Below are 22,531 nucleotides of genomic sequence, written 5' to 3'. Positions count from 1 at the left end.
ATCCTGCTTTCTGTCCGTGCCACCGCAGAACAGCCGAGGACAGAGTCAGAGTGGGAGAACAGCTTCACCCTCAAGATGTTCCTTTTTCAGTTCGTCAACCTCAACAGTTCAACTTTCTACATCGCCTTCTTCTTGGGAAGGTGAGAAAGTCCCAAAGAACTCACAAATACATTACAACATGTAGGGTGACCAGACACCCTGAAAAAATTTCGGACATTCCGGAATTACGAACACTTGTCCTGAATTGGGAATCCTGTCCTGTTTTCCCCCCGTAACTCCCAGTTTTCATTTGTTATAGCCTAATAAAACATTAAATATTGACCCTTGTAAAACATTAAGTTGGTGTTCGTAGCCTAGCCTAAAAGCAAAAACATTACTGCAAGTACACAGAGGAATGGGGAGGGAAATACCCATGATCATTGCTGCCTTTTGAGATCCAAACAAAGCGTTTTGCAAAGTGGGGTTGGGTTAAGGGTGATGGAGGGTTAGGGTATGCAGACGACACTGTTACATACAACACAGTCATTGTGTTTCTCTTTCTAATGATGTTCATGAACAACAATACATTTTAGTTTTGAGTTTAGACTTTCAAGCGTTTTGCCGTTTGTTGACACTGAACGTAATGTACTGGAGCAGTATACAAGACTATGGGACATAATATAAGAACACTGTAAAGCAATGTGTTTCTAAATTTAATTCCCTAAAAGAATTAACTGAAGTCTTTGGATGAAATACAAATGTAGATGTGTGTGTCATCTGTGTAACAGGACACTATATTTTTTCAATAGACAAATAGACACAGCCTTGAGGCACACCACAAGAAATACTGACTCAGTTAACCAGTTATGTGTGCCAGAAAACTCCACCCAGGAGTATAACCTTTCAATATGGTGATTAGAAAATCTAGAGTAGATTGTTTTATGGCATCCAAGTCCAAGACATCAGTGTGGCAAGTTTGTCCACTATTTGATTTTTTTTTTGTGACACTGTATCTCCATTGTTTTTAATTAATGATTAAAAAAAACTCAGAAAATATCAATATGTCACAGTAGATATTAAACACATCTCCATTGCAAGGTCTGCTGATGTTGCATGATATTTAAGCTGACATCTGACATAAGAAAAACAAGTTTATTTTTAAAAGTTACTGTTTTTTCCCCCGGGTTGACAGATTTACAGGCCGGCCCGGTGCATATCTACGCCTCATCAATCGCTGGAAACTGGAAGAAGTGAGTAATTATTTTGCGTTCCCGCAAGGGAATAACAGCAAAGCATTATGGGTCTAAGTTTTTTCTAAATTGGACATTAAACTATTATTGCATGCCCAAGCACAGGCATTTAACCCCTCTCAGCAGTGAGCGTCACTGCCAGCAGTACTTATGGAAACATGCAGAGAAAGAACACACTGAAGTGGTCTGAGGGGACAAAAGGCCTGAGCTGGCACTTTTAGGTGCTGAGCTATGTGTCCCCACTTGTTGTTTCCATGGCTGCTGAAATAGAAATGGAAAAAAAGTCTCTGTAATGTGACATGTACTGTACAAGTGCGGCCTCAGTCAGCCTTCTGGGGCCATGTAGAAACACGATGGTGCTCGGAGAGATTAGTGGCTTTTATGAACATTTGTGAGGCTGATAAAAGCTGCATGGGTACGTCTTAAAAGTGTTCTTGCTTACAACAAAACATTTAATTATAAAGTCATGTTGGTGTCGAAGACCTGCGCTTGCAATCTGCTTGCTTGCAAAAGTGCAGATAAAGTGTCAGTATACGGCTTTATAATAATGTTGGAAGGAAGAAAATTACAACATGTTATAAAACAATTCCATTTCAAGCTAGGAATCGAATACAAGACACACTTTAAAATCCACCAATGGAATATAGAAAGATGAAAATGATGACCAATAGATGCACAGAAGCACAGTGAGTTTTTAACAAACTAATTTGAAGCAGGTCTAGAGTTTGTAGTGTGCTCACATCAGAAAAACAACATAATGACATGTACTCAAAAAAGCATATACTACATACTAAAAAAACTTGATTTTTGGTTGTGTTGTTGATCAACACTATTCTTCCACAATGCAATGCAAAAAGGAAATGGAGAAGCTGCTCAGAGCTCAGGGGAGACACTTTGTTTCCCTTGCCAGTGATTATCTTAACTGCATATTACTCCAGTGATGAAATAAATCCATGTCATAGCCATTTTAAGTTTTATGTCAAGTACTTAAGTAAAAGTACTGATTTGCCAAAGTTCAGTTCAAAAATCTTTAGAATAATATATAAATAATTGTTTTTTACTTATTTAATCGACTAATCGAAAAAAGAATTGTTAGATTAATCAATGACAAAAATAATCGGGACAGCCCTAAAACAAACCACCGCCAACAACACGTTATAAAATAATAAGTGAAATAAATGAATACAATGTCACTTTGCCCTTATTGCACTAGTAAGAATGTAATTGTGCACTGGAACGTAATTTTGCTACTTATTACTGACAGGTATGCATATATTTATTAATACTACATAGTGAAATAACCTGTTTTTCCTGCAGGACAGGAGAAGACTCAAGAAAAATGTCCCGCGCAGGGCTCTAGTACACAGTATGAAATATATACCAATCTTGTCAGTATACAGTTTGTGTACAAGAAATCAAGATACCACTCTGTAATAACAGGAAATTATACAATATGTGTGCAGTTGGACGTCAATCAAAGTACATTTTTGGAATATCTCTGCCAGTTAAAAATTCACAAAGAGAAAGCAAAATGATTTTAACAAAAATGTATATACTTATTGTTTGGTTTTCTAAGATCTTTCTTGAGCTGTTTCAACATCGTTTGTAATGTATTGTAAGATTTTGCAGCTTTGAGTAGCACTGTGGGAGAATAGTGTATATCAAACAGCACACTAAATTCATACATAACAAATTTGAGTCACAGTGAGCGATGCTTACAAAACCTGTCCGAAGAATGAATTTTTCTACAGCAATGCAGAGTGCCATTGTTACCTAGGGCTACAGTTTGATTTGACTTTGAGTCTCTCTCTCTCTCTCTCTCTCTCTCTCTCTCTCTCTCTCTCTCTCTCTCGCTCCCTCGCTCTCTCTCTCTCTCTCTCTCTCTCTCTCTCTCTCTCTCTCTCTCTCTCTCTCTCTCTCTCTCTCTCTCCCTCTCTGTAGTGCCACCCCAGTGGCTGTCTCATTGACCTCTGTCTGCAGATGGGGATCATCATGGTGCTAAAACAGACCTGGAACAATTTCATGGAGCTCGGCTACCCGTGAGTTATTTAACAATTAAAAAAACTAAAGTAATATCCTCAGTCAGATATAGTGCCAGTCGACTGTTATCCTGACTCCTGAGTAATAGCAGATGAAATTAGATCCACTTGTTTCTGTTGTGGTTTGTTCTGTTGTTGTTTTGCTAGGCTGATCCAGAACTGGTGGACCCGGCGGAGGCTAAGGAGAGAGCACGGAGAGAAAGCCAAGGCCAGCTTCCCACAGTGGGAGAGGGATTACAACCTACAGCCAATGAATGCCTACGGACTCTTTGATGAATACTTAGAAATGAGTATGTTGCAGCTGAAGTGCAAGTCATACATTTTCTTTACATGTTTAGCACACATAGTAAAAACTTTACCTATGTAAGTGCCCCAACCTTAGCTATCAGGTGTAAGGTTATTCCATGCACTCCACGGCTTAATCTACCGTAGTACAAGTTTTTGAACAATAAAACTTTTTTTGTGACCCAGCAGCTGCAGTGCATGTTATGTAACCATGACACTGATTTGCTGTGGATTAAATTTAGGCTGGGAGTTTTTCCACATGCTCAAGGGCTGTACCGAATAGTCCGAAGCTTCATTCATGACGTTGACATTTGAACTCTAAATCAACATTTGAATGCTGCGCAGCTTTTATTTTTTTGCATGTCTATTCATTCTGTTTTAACCCAGTATTTCTGCAGAGTTGCATATACAGATTAGGCTACACTAATAGTATTAGTGTTAGACTATTTGTAGAGATTCCAGTGGTTGCTGCGTAGATTTGTTTCTGGTTTGTGTGATCCAAACATTTCTGATGACTCCATGTTGTAAAGTCCAAAATGTATTGATATAAGACAGATGTTATCACGAAATATTCTGCATCAATCTATATTTGTTGGCTCTTGTAAGGTGCATTGTAGCTCAGAGGAATCATAAGGACGATAAAACATCACACCAGCAGGAAGGTTTGCTGGGGAAAAATTGGTAGATGCAGAAATCACAGAGGGAACTCCTCTGTATCCTGCTCAAACAGTTGTGGTGCTGCTCTTCCAGTCAGTTCTCTCTCACTCTACTCACACAAAGGATGAGCGCCCGCCTCTCCAGTTCAAACTGGCCAATGAGATCAGTACTCAGGCCAGTAATCACTTGTTTCAACTCTCTGTCTTTGTTAATTGATATAGGAACTATACATAAAGAAAATATAGAAAACCTAGTGTAAGTAAATGTCTACCTTTATTAACAAAAAGGCTTAGCAAAGCCAAAATAGTTGGTGTTCAGTCTTTCAAAAACAACAACAAAAAACTCTCCTCTTGCCCCACACAAAGGGAGGCAGCACCTGTATTAAAGGGGCAGCCTAGCAGCAATCTAACAGCACCATAACTACATTCATATAGCCAAATTGAGGATTTAGTTAAAAAAAAAGGGTGATTTTGGGTGATGATGTCATAAATTTGTGACTGAGTGGGTTATACTAAAAAGTTAAAGCTGCACTAATGATTTTTTTTTGTTAGCATTTTAGCTTATTTTTCTGTTTTTTCCAAATCGCAACTTTACTGTTTTGGTTCACTGTCACTACTATGAGTTGTTTTCAGATGCAGCAGGCTACTGCTTTCAGCATAACAGCTCTCATAAACCCACTGTACACTAGCTGCCCAGCACCAAACAACAGATAGACAAAGTTAGCAATTAGCTATTTGCCATTTTTGAGCAATTAGCAGAACCAGATATTCCCCTCAGGGGTTTATGGAGAGAAAACAGAGCTAAAAGGAGAGGGAATATTGGACTCAATTGGCCAGAAACATAGACTTGCATTGCCAGACCTTCCTCCACAGCACTGGAGGGAGGAGGGTCTGGCTAGTCCACATATCAGTCTGGGATGGGAGAAAAACATGCTCTGGTTAATTGGCATTTCTTTAAACCAAACACAATCTTCATGGGCGGCACTAAGCTCCGGACAGAGCAACGGTGCCTCTGCAAAATAGCCTCGGGAAGAAACTTGTTTTGGTGGAACATGTGTACGTTCAAAGGTTGTGTTAGTCGTGCAACAGAAAACTCAGATTGGACAGATAGTCTAGCTAGCTGTCTGAATTTACCCTGCAGAGATCTGAGGAGCAGTTAACCATAGTCCTCAGAAGTCCACTGGAGTTTAGAATGCCAACACAAAGAAAGAGGAAGGTGACGGACATCCGGCCGAAATGAGGGACATCCGGTGGAATTTCCGGCGGCAATGGAGCAATGCCGGAAATGTTTTTTGTGTTTGTTTCAGTTCTACAGTTTGGCTTCACCACCATCTTTGTGGCAGCATTCCCTCTGGCCCCTCTCTTAGCGCTGCTCAACAACGTCATCGAGATTCGTTTGGACGCCTACAAGTTTGTCACACAGTGGCGGCGACCTCTGCCCTCACAAGCCAAAGACATAGGTGAATTAACTGTGTTGTACTTTTTTAAAGTTCCCCTCCCTGTTTTATATGGTTCTTAGGTATAACGCCATGCCTAATTGTGTGTGTTTGTGGCAGGGATCTGGTATGGCATTCTGGAGGGCATCGGCATCTTGTCCGTCATCACCAACGCCTTTGTCATCGCCGTTACCTCAGACTTCATTCCTCGCCTTGTTTACGCCTACAAGTATGGACCTTGTGCTGGTCAGGGTCGAGCAGGGGAGGGGTGAGTGATGATTTAACAGTCCATTTGTTTTAGTGTAGTTAATATTAGTCACCAACTTAAAGGGCTCTCGGACAGCGCAGACCATCGCCAAGGCCGTGCCCCATATCCCAATCAGTGTTTCCCCCTAGTGTATTGCAAGCCTGGTGGCCCACTGGGCCTGAGTTGCCCCCCACCAGGTCTAAGCCACTGGGGAAATTGTTATTATATATTTTAAGACGTTATTGAAACGATTGGAAACTTGGACGTAGTCATATTTTCAAATCTCCATTTGGCTCTGACTTAATGTAGGGCCCTATGGAATATGTCTTATAGCTTTTTTAAATTCTTAATTTTGAAATTTCCGTCAATAACAGAAACCAGCCGCTATCTTAATTATTCCATCAGTCTGGGACTGGCCCAAGCCAGGTCCTCGTGAAAAAAAAAGCCACCAGGCTAAACAACTTTTCTGGGGGAAACCCTGGCAATGTTCATTAAAATAAATAATGAGTGTATCCGTGTAACCATGATTTGGTTTTGCTCCGAAATATACCAGCTAATCAAGTTTGATGGAAATAGTGCCAATATTTTTCCATAATCCTGCCGACGAACACACAGATAAACTGAACCGAAAATATAACCTCCAAGCTGAACTCTTGACTCTCGATATCATGTGTTCGGTCGTGTGTGTGTGTGTGTGTGTGTGTGTGTGTGTGTGTGTGTGTGCGTGCGTGTATGTACGTTTGGGTATTTGTCTGTCCGCAGCTAATCTTGCATACTATTGGACCCAGCAGCCTAGCAGCCTGGCGGAAATCTGCACTCTACTGAGTGCACTCTTCTAGTTTTGTTCCTGTTTTAGATACTGCAAATGTTGAATAAAATGATTTCTTACATGTTTCTCAGGTGTATGCTGGGTTATGTCAACGCCAGTCTTTCAGTATTCCGGGTGTCTGACTTTGAGAGGAGATCACAGTACAGGACTAATGGCTCCGAGCTGTTTGGACAAGCTGTCAAATTTTGCAGGTAGGGCGTGTGAGTGAGTGTGTGTGTGTGTGTGTGTGTGTGTGTGTGTGTGTGTGTGTGTGTGCGTGTGTGTGTGTGCGTGCGTGTGTGTGCGTGTGTGTGTGACAGTACAGGACTAATGGCTCCGAGCTGTTTGGACAAGCTGTCAAATTTTGCAGGTAGGGTGTGTGTGTGTGTGTGTACAATAGTGTTCAGTGCTCATTAAGAACAAGTTGTTGTTAAAAAATGCACTGTAAACTGTCACCAAATGGTATGTTTTTTCTGTTACCGAGCCACGATTACAGTTTTTGTGTCTGTTAAGCCTAAAAAAGAAACAGGATTTAACAAGATTTGGCTGCAAGCATTTGTGCAACCCAGGATGGATTGCCTAAGCGTGTGTGTGTGTGTGTGTGTGTGTGTGTGTGTGTGTGTGTGTGTGTGCGCGCGCGCGTGTTCATTTATCACTTAAACCAACACACAGGCTCTTACTGAGCTCCACATAAAATCTAAATCACATTATACAGAAGACAACCTCAAGCTAAAAACATATTTTGTACACAAGTTATTTGGAAGCTTGATATGAGATTTAACACTTGTTTTTGCTTGTATGCGTACAGATGGTGTCAGCACCCTGAGCTGAACTGATTGGTGAATTATGACATGAGTCAATATCATGAGTGCTACCAGAGATGGTGTAGAACCCCAATTCAGAGTCATTTCCTGTATCGTTGTCGCGTGGGTTTCACCACGGCCATGCCTCTTCAGGAGACTAGCAGCAGGTCCTGAGTGTATTGATTCCAATGGGAGAAGTGAATGTGAACTCAGATTATGTACAATTATTTCGCCCCATACTCACCAAAGTAAATATTGGACCTATTTTCTTAAAAGCCACATATCTCCCGAACATTCTGACACTAAAATGGTGTTGTTTTTTTTTTAGACAGACAAATTAGACAATTAGAATTTAGTTCAAGACCTGTGGCCTGGCCTGTGACCTGGCAACATGGATAAGCTAACGTCAACTAACGTTCGCGAACGCCTTAACAAAACTAATTTGTAAAGCTAAATATGGCTTTAAGCTGCCTAAATATCTAATGTTAGCAAAAGAAAATATCAATAAATTATGCAACATATTATTCAAATAACACTTTCAAAAGATGCCACCGAATTCGATACTTTTTAGGCACCGACCGAATTGCCTCCTTAGTATGGAGTATCGAAAAATGCCTCTTCATTCAATACTACAGTTTAATACCTGAGAAATAAAACTCATCAGCGTCAGTGAGCCAGTCAGCATGCAGCATGCTTCTACCAAGATCTAAGAATGTTTGTGATTGGCTGTCAACGTCGTAGAGGCAGGCAGGAAAAACTCTACGTTACACAGAGATGGGCTCACGTAGTAGGAGCTGTGAATAAATAAAAAGATTTGTGCCGTAATGTGTAATGTTGTAATTTCGTCTTTGTTAAAATAGATTTTTATAAAATTGGTATTGAAAAAAGTATTGTTCAGGAACCGGTATCAAAGTCACAATATTGGTATCGGTACCAGCCCTGTTTAGGAGACCGGAAGTGTGTACTGTTTTCATACCATTGAAACAGCATGTAATGCCTTCAGTTATATAGAATCTTTGCTGTTGCTACTTTGGGATGACCTTTGAATTCATGTGTTGGACCCACCAGGTATCGTGACTACAGGGAGCCTCCAGACTCTGCCGAGCCCTACGCATACACTCTTCAGTTCTGGCATGTCCTGGCGGCCCGGCTTGCATTCATCATTGTGTTCGAGGTCAGTGTTTTTAATCTGTGACAAATGACACCAGACAGCAAGCTGGCTTTGGAAATGGATTCTTTTATATTGTTTTGTCAATGTTTTTTGTTTACCTTTCTGTCTCCACCCATTAATGCCCATCTACATCTTCAATAACATTTTGCTTTAATTTGTTTACAGCTAATAAAGAGGTCTGCTGGTCTGCAGTGAATTTATTTTCTCTGTCAATACTTTTGTACCAAAGATGGATTTTACTTGATCAATTTATTTAATGTTTCTCTTTTACATTACATTCTCCCTTATCTGACAGAACTATTATACGCCCTCAGTGATTTAAGGATTTAGTAAAGAAAAACAATATGAGCTTTAGCTTTTTAGTTTAAAATCACCTTTTACACCACATTAACTCAAGTTGACTCTCTTAGAAAAATGTTTTGAGATTTCGTCTCTCCAGTTACACATTTTCGTTGCCGTCTTTGTGTAAATGACCCATCTTCTTCACCCTTGGATGTTTGTTTTCTTCCGGCATTACACAGACATTTTGTACTAGGGAGCTGGCAGGGTAAAGTCTGTTTAATGTCCGGACCAACTGATTCAGACATTTTCGTGTCCAATTCATTTTAGGGTTGCAGTACATGTGTGAAAGGTTTAAATCCATGTCTGTCAGAGAGGACACAGATTATTATTATTAGAGCTGCAAAGATTATTGTCAACTAGTAAATTAATCGCCAACTATTTTCATCATCGAATAATCGGTTTGAGTTAATTTTTTTGGAATTAAAAGTAAAAGAATTCTCTGATTCCAGCTTCTTAAATGTGAATATTATTCTAGTTTCTTCTCTCCTCTGTGACAGTAAACTGAATATCTTCGATCCACATTTTTCTCAATTTTCTGCATATTAATTGAGAAAATATTAGACAGATTAATCAACAATGACAATAATCTTTTGTTACAGCCCTACAGATCATTTAGATTATGAATACCAGTTGGTACCACTAGCAAGACAAATATTTCGACAGGAGCAACTTGTTTTATTTCAACTCATCAAAATGTCAACATAAATCTTTTTGGTGAAATCAGTTCTTGAGACTAGGGAGTTTCTCATGTACAAAGAAAATGCAGTAGACCCCACTTCACCATGTGCTGTTCACTTTAAGGTTTTTGATATTCTGTTTGTGAACATTTATGCCTCCCCTGTTTTGTCTATTTTTCCCCTGATTGCACCAAACTACATGATATCTGTGGCCTGCTTCAGCTTTTATCAGCAGCCTTAGTTCAGTGCCGTGTGCACACACTTCCACTAACGAGCAGCTACACAGTGGTTCAAATTAACCTTGTTTAGCCGAGTCCACAAAGTTACTCATTCCCATTTAAAATATGTTTCTGAAAGCCGCTTTTTAAAAACAATTAAACCTGCGCTTAATGATTTTAAATAACCATGTGTAATGTTGACGGGTGTCTCTTGTAGTGACGAACACAGACAATCTCTACATAGTGTTTTAGCATCTGACAGCTCATTGCTTTGGTTTTAAAGCCTGCAACTTTACTGTTTTGGTTTAGGGTTAGCATTGTACTAATTACATCACCTAGTGTCATCCTGAACTTCCTCTCCCTCTCAGACATGAGTATATGCTGCTGTTAAGGTAATTTTAAAGCATAACATAGATATAGATGCATTGCTTCATTATAGCTATAGCTACTAACAACTTGCTTCAGCTTTACTGTCATATACTGTCATATGAGCCAAAGGACTACAAAAAATTGTTTTGTTGGGCATAAAATGAGAAATATGAAAAAGCACACTTGGTTAAACACAGGAACAGAAAAGAGGCATTTGCCATTTCATCAACCATTTGAAAAAATAGTCCTTATCCTGCATTTTTTTAATTGCACAATAGATGGAAGTAGGGTTGGGTTTCAAAAAGTGTCCGGTGCCTAAATCGATACTTTAAAAAAAAGAAGAAGAGCACAATACAACATTAAAGAACGGCTTGTTTATTGCTATGGTCAAATTTAAATTATTTATTTAAAATGTAATAATAATTTATCTCAACAGTCAATTGCTGTTAAACAACGAAAAGAACCATTAGATGGCAGAAGGGTACTTTAAAAACAACAGCTGGAGTTTCTCAAAGTGCACTTTAATACACCATGAGTTTATGAGGTGCAATTGAATGCACCATTAAGTCCCGTCAGCGACAGTGGCCACGGTACCAGCTAGTCTATTCTGTGTCTTTAGCTACAGACTGTTGTATGTCCTAGTGTTGAGTGAAATACAGCCAGACATAGACTGACGTTAGACTGTTGCTGTCAGCATTTTAACTGCGTTTAAGCCAGCTACTCGCTAACGGCAGGCTAATGTTACCTGCTGCCAAGTGTAATGTTACGTCACGTGCAGTGATGTATCAGCTGCTTGTAAAGTCCTTTTCGGAGCACCAGCGAGCAGCGCAGGCATTTAGGTGCCACCGAAATCTGTGTTGTCAATCAGTACAGTAGATACCGATCGCTTAGGAACGGTTTCGCTGCTCAACCCAAGATGGAAGCTCAAACTATGTTCATATACTTTGTAAACCAATCAAACTCCCTTTCAAAGCTAGTTGATTACTAACCATTGACTGTGACATCTCACAGTGAGTGATTCAATTTGTATTGTTCAGTGTTTCCCCCCTTATCACTTTAGTATTTGTTTTGTTTTTATTGTGGAGGTATGGCTCTGGCATTTGTAATAACGTACTACTACTGTTTTTCCAGCATATGGTCTTTTCTATCAAAACCCTGATCGCATACCTGATCCCCGACCTCCCCAAGGACCTGCGGGATAGAATGCGCCGAGAGAAATACCTGATCCAGGAGATGATGTATGAGGCCGAGTTGGAGAGACTGCAGAAGGAGAAAAACGAGAAGAAGAACAAAGACAGGGTCCAAAACAAGGAATGGCCCTGAATACACCAACTGGTACAGCCGGAGATTCAGAAACAGTTTGTACAGGAGATTATTCAGCTCTGTTCATGACTTGTGTGGGGTTTGATCTGCAGGATTTGCCCACTGTGCAGAACTCGGTCCTGGAAGCTATCAGACTTTAGGCTAACGTTAGCAGCTCTGTCCTGAACCTTATTGGATTTGGGGAAGCTACACTCCAGAAACCCCAGCCGCTGTTACCAAAGATAGCGTTGAATTTTAACACCTCAATTAGTGCTCACCCAAAGCCTTTTCTCTTGTAAAATTAAAAATGAAAACATAGTATTTAAAGATATGAATATGTTAAGCTCCTAGGACTATTAGGACTAACTAGCTTCACAGTACAATTCAAGTACAATTTAGTACAATTGACGCAGGCTTATAACTTAATGACTTAATTTTTTCCTGGGACATGCAGATTTAGCCTCAGTCTGTTAGTTCAGTGTCACGTACAGTGCATATTTAAGACCTCTTTTACATAATGAATGATGATAAAAGTCAGCTGGAAAAGAGAAAAAAGTTGATCAGAGACAGGGTTTTCATCTGAATTTGTGGAGACGACGTTAGCTTAATTTGCTAACTAGCTATAGCAAATCAAATCCAAGAGCGACAGCTGACATTCCAGCTGACAAAATCGACGGCCGGTGGCTAGAAATGAGAAGTCTGCTTTTGTCTACCTCTGTCTGAAATCAAGGACCCCTTTTTTTCAAAAACATTACTAGGAATTGTGCGTTTTAAATTTGCCACTTTTATCATTATTTGTATGTGCCATGCGAGAGCAGAAAGCTTGAGGTATAGCAACGAAAGCTAACGGTCAAGACTGAATGAGTATGTTTTAAGATCAGGTTGTTAGGTTCATTAAAGAGAAGTTTTGCATTCTGTTTTGGAACTCTTTTCAGCTTGAGTCCACAAATAATTAACATTTTAAACATTAAATCGAGGTATTTTACCTTGTAAAACATATCAAAGCTACTGAATTCATGCTAGAATTGTTTAAAACAATTTAAAATAGATTTTAAGATGCCAAAATCAAGTTAGAACAAAGGAAAGCAAAAAAAAAATATGTGTTTAAAGGAAAATGTATATAGTTGTGCCTTTCAGAGTTGTTGCATCCTAAGACCTCAGCTGTGTAAAAATTCAAATGAAAACATTTCAAGTGTAACGCTGTATGTTTCCCAGTGTTAACAGGCCTTACCATATAGTTTCTCTTATTCCCAGGTTATCAGCTGGTGTTTGGTTTTCACTGCACAGTGGAGGAAGGAGAGGAGCGCTGGGTTTCCTGCATGATACTGGACCCTCATACCTTCCTCCTGCCATGTCAGACCAGCACCTCCTAGTGGACAGTAGATGAACTGCACCCAGCAGGGCCACACAGTGTACACAGGGCCCATTGTGTCTGCATTCATAATGGATGTCCTCTTGAACATTTGACAGTGGGTTTTGCTACGTTTTTTTTCTTTCTTTTTCTCTCCAGATAGTTTCTACCACTTTGGACTCTCAACAGCGTATGTCTTCAGATCCTGAATGTAGATTTCAAGCAAGACTAAAGTTTTACGGATTTCTGGTTTTAGACGAGAGAAATAACTCTAACCGAGCTTACTGAATGACAAACCCTGTTTACATTTCTCCTCATTTGAGGAGTTCACATATTGCTTTATTGTAAATAAAGATATTTAAATGAATGTCAGGCCATCAGCTCTGCTATAGTGTAGTGCAATAAAAAAGCTAGAGAATGCAATTTCTGGAGAGATTGCGGTGGGATTGCTGGCTGCTGAAAACCTGACTGATGGACAGTCAGAAGCTAATCTGCATTGCTTGAAAAGCTGGGCTGCATTGCTTCATGTATAGCAGGTAGCTGAACAGCATCGCTTAAAAAAAAATGGCTGGGAGCTAAACTGCATCGCTGGCTTAACTTTGTATAAAAGCAGCAGCTGAAGGAGTATGAAGAGTTGGAATAATAGAAAAGGGCAAAATATATAAGTAAGCAATGAAATGTATTGAAATGAGAGTTATAGCGTGAAGACGTATTTGAGCTTAAATGTACAGTATGCAGGATTAAAAAAACAATGTATAGACTAATACAAAAATAATCCCTCAGTCATGAGCAGGGCCACACGGAATCTGCGGACGCAGAATTCTGCAGATGTACAAATATTTAAACAGTGACAAGGCAATTAAGTCTGAATTTGTTTGAGGTAAATAGCTCAATAAAATGTTTTTAAATTAGCCTTTGTGTGTGTGTGTGTGTGTGTGTGTGTGTGTGTGTGTGTGTGTGTGTGTGCTTGTTTTACTATATTCGTGGGGTCCAAAAACCGGGGAATACAGTATACTTGTGGGGTCTGCATAGCCTTGTGGGGCCCAAAATGCTGGACCCCACAAGGTTAAAGGTCTGTTTGAGGGTTAAGACTTGGTTTTAGGATTAGGGTTAGAATTAGGTTATGGTTAGGGTGAGGGTAAGGGTTAAGGTTAGGCATTTAGTTGGGATGGTTAAGGTTAGGGTAAGGAGCTAGGGAATGCATTATGTCAATGACGGGTCCCCACAAAGATAGTGAAACAAACGTGTGTGTGTGTGTGTGTGTGTGTGTGTGTGTGTGTGTGTGTGTGTGTGTGTGTGTGTGTGTGTGTGTGTGTCACCTCAGTTAAGAATCCAGCATGCAGCCTCCATAGAGGTCAGAGAAGCAGTCTAATTAGCAAATCTCAATCAGCTGTGTGTCACCACCTGCAATTAAAGGTTGCCAAGGTAATGGTACACCTGCTGAGTGACTCATGAGTCTGACATTCTGTCTGGCCTTTAATTAAGATTAAGCTTAGAGGCATCTCTCAAACTCTGGCTTATTACTCACAGACTGTAATTCCTAATCTTCTAAATGTGTATATTGGGAGAGATAAGGAACATCTGCCGAACACTTTGCCATAAAATATGTTTGTGGTGTTAAAAACTGTGGGAAATCGAGCGTGTTTAAAAAAAAAAGTGCTCCTAAAATTTCTCATCTCAGTTAACATTGGAGTCAATGGGGCAGTTCTGTGGCACGCTCTCACTTTGAGGCTCATAGCGCAAAATGTGTAAGTCCGTTTTGTGTAGATAGTTTGAAAGAGTGGCATTTTTTATGAGTGAAAATTGTGGGGTTCAGGAGAAGCTAAAGTAAAATTGTTCAGAATAGTTTAACAGCTTAACGCTACGTGTGTATGTCACCCACTAACTTTGAACATTCCGTCCATTCATTCCAATGGGGAGGAAATCCAAGAAAAACTTGGAATATTTCATAAAGTATTAAAGATACAAACGCTAAAAGTAAATCCGATAATGTCCGCAATGAGCTTGACATTTTGAAGTTTAAATGATTTGGAACAGTGTGAAGAAGAATAAGGATTATAAAAGGAAACGGAGAGGAACATAGATGGGATTGCAGCTGTTGCCCAGCAATCCCACCAGTAAAGAGAAACTGAGAAGAAAATAGATGGGACTGAATAACAGTTACTTAGAGATCTATTCTATAAAAGCTGTGGCAGTGTCCACAGTTGGCTTTAAATGGAAAATGCTTTCCATTTTAATATAGATTCATAACTGCAGTAATAAACATTATTTATTGTAAAGAAATTGGACTGTGTGTGTCTTTCTTCAGCATTGTCATTGTGGTTTATGGAGTGAAGTGGAGTTTGTACTTTGAGACAATCCTGCCAACCATTCTGGCCTCCCTACACTGTAAACCTTTGATGTAAATTTACAGCTAAAATCTCACAGTATTTTACTGTTTTAATGTTCTACAGGATCATACTGTAAGTGGCAATGCATTCTGGGAGAAAATAATTTTACAGCACTATCTGCAATATTACAGATTACAGGTGTTTACTGTTAATACCAATGCATCTTGGGAAAATAAAGGAAAAGGCAGGAATAATGCTGCGTTCCAGGCAACCCGTAACTCGTGTTTTCACAACCTTTACCCGTGAAAGTGCCTGGAATGGCAGTCAAACTCGTAACTTACTACTCGTGAACTCGTACCAGATCGTTGTACTCTAGTTTTTGACGTCACACACACATAAACAACAATGGCGACCCCTGTTGATGCTGTACAGACGCCGGTGATTAACAGTTATAAATAGAAATAAATATACATAAATAGGCAACGTAAAGTAATTCTGTACATTGTAATCAAAACAATACACATACGATTGTGTACTACTACAGGTTATGTTTATTAAATGAAGGCCAAAATATATCGCCGACTAGAAATCGCTAGCTAGCGCTAGCTAGCATCAACATCATGAGTCCTGACTTGGAAGTCGTAACTTACGGGCTAAAAATTGTGTCTGGAATGCAGCATAACACTGCAGCCACTATATTACTGTAAATTCAAATAATACGGTTAGAAACTGTATGTCTATTTACAGTAAAATACCTTAACATTTTAAAACAGTATGCTTACTGTAAATAAACAGTAGTTTATTGGCAAAGCTGCTGCCAGTATATTACTGTAAATTAACGGTGAAAAGTTTTACAGTGTACAGATATTCAGTAGTCTGGTCATTTGGTCAAAAACACCTAACAAAGTTAAAAGAAAGAACAGAAGATCACCTACATGAAACTCTGTATTTAACGGGTTTAATATTTATTTATTTTCCCCTGAGAGTAAAAGCATTTTGTACTGATACATGGCAGATTTATTTTTAATTACATTTAATTACAATTTTATTTCCCAACAAAAAGTCCGACATGTTGATTCAAAGCCTTCTCTGCTTTGTTAGATAAAAAATATTCTGGGGAGAAAATGCTTAAGCCTTAATGCTTAAGTTTCCTGTTTTGTGACATAAAATAAGTCATTTTACTGTTAAGAATAGTGGAATCAGCTTATGCCCACCAAGTGGAGGTTAGCAGTTATTTAGTGTAAAACCCAAATTTACAATTTCCAACATGTTTAATTCATATCAATGTTCAATATGTTTGGTTATCTATGCACTAGTCTCACATTGCCAGACCTTTCTTCACAGTGCTACGGAGGAGGGGCTGGTTAGTCCAAACAGCATTCCTGGATGGGAGATAAATGTGCTCTGGTTAATTGGCATTTCTTTAAACCAATCACAATCGTCTTGGGTGGTGCTAAGCGCCGGATGGAGCCACGGTGCCGCTGCAAAATAGCCTGTGGAAGGAACTTGTTTTGGTGGAGCATGTGTACGTTCAAAAGTTGTTGTAGTCGTGCAACAGAAAACTCAGATTGGACAGATAGTCTAGCTAGCTGTCTGGATTTAACCTGCAGAGATCTGAGGAGCAGTTAACCATAGTCCTCAGAAATCCACCAGAGTTTAGAATGCCAAGACAAAGAAAGCGGAAAGGAATGGACATCCAGCCAAAAATGCTGAATCCGACATCCGGCGGAATTTCCGGCGGAACCTGATCAATCTCAGAAATGAAAGCGTCGTCGATATAGAATATGTATGCACCAACCACCAAGGCAAATTCCTCGTTATTGTAACTTACTTTGGCAATAAACCTTTTTCTGATTTCTGATGAAAACGATGAAGACTCTGGGTAAAAGATTAGGGGTGAAGAGCCAAACCAGTAATTCTCTTTTGCGCCACCAGAGGGGGTCAGCGTGCTTGGTTACACTTCAGCACACCTTCACTTAGATTTTAATCCCCCCTCAGTGCAGATAAGCATTTTTTTTTTTACAATCATCCTTATCGATGTACTTTACGATTAAGCACAACACTGCCTTCACAATATCACAACAATGTCATTTCATGAGCTCCTCCACTAGAAAACAAATAAAATCAATGATGCTTTTAAAGCTTTTGCTTTACCTTATTTTATTTGGTCCAACATAAAATAACCCCTGGGATTTGCTATTGAGTTCCCTGCAGATGCATTTTTAATACCCAAACACATCTGTATCATTTTGAACATACAAATAATCATAGATTAGAGAGCAGGGGCTTGTCCTCCAGCATGGATTACTCCGGTGTGGGGGCCTTCGCGCAAACTCCATTTTGATTATTAAAAGCAGGGGACAGGGGAGGCAAACTGTTTTTTGTTTCCTATTAAGGCAACTCTTCTCCTCTGTAAGCGGATTATCCCTGCCACACGCTTAGGAGTTATGTAAGGCTGTCAGAGGATAACATCTGACATTTCCTCATATCCCGCATTTTGGCAGCTCGGTATAGCTGAGCTGAGGTGTGGTAGAGCGGAGAGGGAGAGGGCATATGTGGACACATACATGGGGACTCACTTTGTCACCACTGGAAACTGATGGTGTCTTTTCTATGCAGAACGGACAAACCTCTCACCCAGTGGTGGAATGTAACTAAGTACATTTACTCCAGTACTGTACTTAAGTACTAATTTGAGGTACTTGTACTTTTGAGTCTTTTCTTTTCATGCCACTCTCTACTTCTACTCCGCTACATTTCAGAGATAAATATTGTACTTTTTACTCCACTACAATAATCTGACCGCTTTAGTTACAAGTTACTCTACATAGTCTCACATTTCCAGACCTTCCTCCACAGCGCTGCAGAGGAGGGTCTGGCTAGTCCACACAGTATTCCAGGACGGGAGAAATACGTGCTCTGGTTTCTTGGCATTTCTTTAAACCAATCACAATTGTCTTGAGGGCGTTAGCGCTGTACAAAGAAATGGTGCCTCTGCAAAAGGAACTTGTTTAGGTGGAACATGTGTACGTTCGAAAGTTGTTGTTGACATGAATTTCAAAACTCCGCACCAAAATGATTTATTATTTTTATTCAGGAATTCAACTGTCTGTCATGTAAACCCGAAAATAGAAATAAAAAAAAACCATTAAAATCATGAACTCAAGTGTCATTATGAAACAAATAAAACAAACACAAAGTGTTGGTCTGTACAGTTGTGCTGTTAGTTATATGTAGTTTGCTGCTAGCATGCAGCCTGACATCTGACTCCCCCCCCCGTGTGAAATACCAAACTCCTTCTTACATACATTGCAAAACGCTTTGTTAGCATGATGTAAAACTGCAGTAATCCAGGGGTATTTCACTACCCAGTCCTCCCGGTACCTGCAGAGACGTTTTTGCTTTTTAGCTATGTGTTCATCGGGTACCAGGACACCAGCCTGAGCCTCGATTTCAACAATGAATGAATGAAAAATAGCAACGCGTGTTATCAAAATTCGCTCTCTAATTTTCAAATTTTTCGGGACGTCTGGTCACCCTAACACAGGCCTACAAGTCCAGCTGAAATGATCAGCTGTTTAAACACTTAGTTGATTGACAGAACTGTTTTGATAGTTTCCAGTTTGTAAAATGTGAGGATCTTTCCGTATTGAGTACTTTTACTTTTAATACTTGAAGTACATTTTCCTGATGATACTTACATACTTTTACTTGAGTAACATTTTTACTGCAGGATTTTTACCTTTAACCTGCAGCTCGAGTTTAAATACACCTTCAGGTAGACTGGAACTTCAGAAGTTGGGATGGCACTACACTGTACTGTCTAATCCTAAATTCTCCTCATTCAAGATTTCATTAAATGCTTCTGTGTAAATCCCCAAAGTCTTCCAAACCTTCTTCACATACAGTACGTGAATATGACTTGTGCCGCTCGTAAGTTTTTCCATAACACCCACTGTGCTCTACCCGCCTGTCAGACAAACCAACATAGCGACTAACTAGTGAAGACAGCAGAGCCTTTAGCAGCTAAAGGCCCTGACACACCAACCCCATAATCGGCTGTTGGACAGTCTGTCGAGGTCAGTGACTCGAGTCTGTTTGGTGTGTTCCGTGCTGTCGTCCGTCGGAGGGTTCGTCGGCCTTCATTTTGGCCGACCTGACTTGCTGGGTCGGAGGGCGGGCAGTCTGACTTTTCAGTTAACTATTTTCGTAAAATACGAGATCGTATTTCGAACAAGCCGCCATTACTGGTCAGCTGGAGAAGCCAGACCCACGTGACGCGGTCGTCATTTCCGGTTTTAATTTTTTGTATTACGCCTCGCACACGCGCAGAACATACGCTCAAGTCGGCGTCGCTTCGGTGTGTTCTGAGGCACTTTTTGGACCTCGGGGAGCCGACTGATCAGTCCGACTGCCTTTTCTGCCGATGGTCAGCCGTCGGGTTGGTGTGTCAGGGCCTTAAAGAGCTAGCTATTTCCCTCAAGACTTGATGGAGACCAAAACAGAGCTAAAAGGAGAGTGGAATCAATGTGGTTAAAGCAATGTCCAAGCATGACCCAGTTAAAAAAGCAGTACAAAAATATAGTTTTCCCAAGGTACAGGGAGGAAGTAGGGTTTGGACCAGGTGTTCGCACAGATTAATTATTTGTTTATTTACATTATTCATTTTCTATGGTGAACATACACATGTGTAAATATGTATGTTTTCTTTTTTGTGGTCTTCATTTGTAAATATACATATGTAGGAAATTGTAAAGAATGTGTTAAAGACATACAGTATGATATAAATTTGAAGCCAATTATGATGATTATGATCATTATACAGTAGAGACTATCTGTCCTGCTGTCGCAGACAGCTCAACTGTTTAGAACAGACTTCATTTCATTTGTCCATCAATGTGGCACATCCCCAGGCTCTGAGTGACTAGCTCAATCAGCACTGTGCCGTTGGAATCTTTTTTATAGACAATAGTATTTTACTTTAGGCAGCTGCTGGACTTGCACAAAGGGAAGAAGGAAAGGCAGCCATACCTTTGTTTGAAGTACTTAATCTTGTGCTTTGAAATGTATTTAGATCTTTACTTACACTTCGATTTTATTTTTCTTAATCGTTAATTATTTTATGTTGTCTGTTAAATTCCAGGGTTTCCCCGACCAGGCCTAGGTTGCCCCCCACCAGGCCTAAGCCACTGGGAATTAGCCTATTAATGTATTTTTAAGGTTTTTTTTAAACTACAGTTACACACAACTTCAGTTGGAAACTTAGAGGTAGGTCATCCATCCATCTTCCATCCATCTTCTTCCGCTTATCCGGTAACGGGTCGCGGGGGTAGCAGCTCCAGCAGGGGACCCCAAACTTCCCTTTCCCGAGCCACATTAACCAGCTCCGACTGGGGGATCCCGAGGCGTTCCCAGGCCAGGTTGGAGATATAATCCCTCCACCTAGTCCTGGGTCTTCCCCGAGGCCTCCTCCCAGCTGGACGTGCCTGGAAAACCTCCCTAGGGAGGCGCCCAGGGGGCATCCTTACCAGATGCCCGAACCACCTCAACTGGCTCCTTTCGACGCGAAGGAGCAGCGGCTCTACTCCGAGCTCCTCACGGATGACTGAGCTTCTCACCCTATCTCTAAGGGAGACGCCAGCCACCCTCCTGAGGAAACCCATTTCGGCCGCTTGTACCCTGGTCATATTTTATTTAAATTTTGATTTATCTTTTTATCACTGACTTAATGTAGGGCCATATGAAATCTGTCATAATTCTGAGAAAAAAAGTCATTTTTTTTTTACTTTTTCATATGTGTCCCTAATCCTCTTCCGTCGAATTCCCTATTATAGTTTTATTTTATGTTTTTAGTTATTGTATTTCTGTCTCATCTCATGATGCATTCACCTTTGTTTTTTTGAAGGAAATATATGAAGTCATTAAAAAATAGAAAACTATTATTAAATAAATAAAATATAATCATTTAGAGACTCCAGTGTGAAAGTGAGCTTTAAGTCAAACACAGTGTAATTCCCTCTCTCAGGTACTGGTTCCTTCACAAATCCCTTTTTGATATGAATTTTTTGCATCCATCTAAGGCTTAAACAAAACAGACAGAAAGCTTTGGCAACCAGCACATGTATTCTTCCCCTCGTAACCTACATGCCATCCAGATGAATCGCCCGCGTGCCAGGAGCCTGCCTCCTTTAAATATCATGTCTCCAGCTGCCTGGCCCCAAATCTCAGATAATGAGCGCTGCTTGTAAGCTGCCTGGCAGATTGTTTGCACTCGCAGACATTAGAGATCGAGGCCCCGATGTCACATCCTGGATCATCAGTGCACGTGCCAGGGAAAAAAGACAAAACATGAAAATAAAACACTCCTGCTGTTTCCTGGCTGCGGTTGCCAGGGCGACGCAACTGCCAAGTCCATCTCTGTTTCACGCTCTCTCTCTCTCTCTCTCTCTCTCTCTCTCTCTCTCTCTCTCTCTCTCAGACGGACTGTGTCTTTCTATTTCCCTTTCAGGCTGTCTCTCCTCTGCTATTCTTTTACACTTACTGATACACAGTTAGGATATATTCAACACATAGCCTACTGATTACTACACTTGCAGTCTGTCACTTGTTGCATTCATCCTATGACTATAGAGAGGCAAAACACTCTCCTTCCTGTGGACTACCATGGGACCTTATTTCAGGAAAAATATGTACTGTACAGTAGTGAACAGGGCGAGACAAATTATTTTTTTGATCCTGTTTGAATTGAGCCATGAATTACACATATGATGTTTGACAAATCAGCCAAGTCTTTCTTTAGGAGTCCTACAAAGTCATAAGTTATGTTTACCTTATGATTTATACGTTATCTGTTAATTTGAGCAATATGGTAGTGGAGTCTGAAAAGTAGTGAGGCAAGCAGTCACTGAACTCCAACTCCAGAGTAGGGCTTGACCGGTACTGGTGTTTCAGGGCCGATATTGATAACGATTATTAGTAGTTAATGAAACCGATAACAGATATTTGGAACCGATATGCATTTACAGTAAAAATGAAAATCTTATAGTCAAAATTAGCATTTTGGAATGTTACAAACGTCTGCTGATAGTAGTAGGTATGCAGCTTATGGTCAGTTTAAATACTTTTTCACTGAAAACAGCTGCGTGCTGCAACCAGAAACGACTTTTAGAGCAGTATAAGACTGAACCAAAACAGTAAATATTTCTGGCCTTAAAACCAATGAGCTAAATGACGATAAAACCCTATGAAGCTGAGGGGAAGTAGCCTAG

General features: G+C 40.1%; 1 protein-coding gene across 7 annotated transcripts in view; it reads left to right on the top strand.

Annotated features, from left to right (window-relative positions):
• LOC116054745 (anoctamin-4) overlaps nucleotides 1-13,586 on the top strand; it is a 67,839-nt gene extending 54,253 nt beyond the window's left edge. For 6 of the 7 annotated variants that reach the window (XM_035996219.1, XM_035996216.1, XM_035996218.1 and 3 more), the window contains 9 exons: nucleotides 29-140; nucleotides 1,172-1,229; nucleotides 3,171-3,268; nucleotides 3,416-3,558; nucleotides 5,517-5,669; nucleotides 5,766-5,913; nucleotides 6,793-6,912; nucleotides 8,572-8,677; nucleotides 11,412-13,586. In XM_035996219.1, coding sequence (XP_035852112.1) covers nucleotides 29-140; nucleotides 1,172-1,229; nucleotides 3,171-3,268; nucleotides 3,416-3,558; nucleotides 5,517-5,669; nucleotides 5,766-5,913; nucleotides 6,793-6,912; nucleotides 8,572-8,677; nucleotides 11,412-11,603 — 1,130 coding nt within the window. In that variant the 3' untranslated portion in view covers nucleotides 11,604-13,586. The remainder of the gene's footprint in view (nucleotides 1-28; nucleotides 141-1,171; nucleotides 1,230-3,170; nucleotides 3,269-3,415; nucleotides 3,559-5,516; nucleotides 5,670-5,765; nucleotides 5,914-6,792; nucleotides 6,913-8,571; nucleotides 8,678-11,411) is intronic. The other variant, XM_035996217.1, reaches the window with a different exon arrangement.
• The last annotated feature ends 8,945 nt before the right edge of the window (nucleotides 13,587-22,531 follow it).

Source organism: Sander lucioperca, chromosome 20 (genome assembly GCF_008315115.2).
Source record: "Sander lucioperca isolate FBNREF2018 chromosome 20, SLUC_FBN_1.2, whole genome shotgun sequence".
NCBI lineage: Eukaryota > Metazoa > Chordata > Actinopteri > Perciformes > Percidae > Sander > Sander lucioperca.
This window is presented reverse-complemented; position numbering and strand designations above follow the sequence as displayed.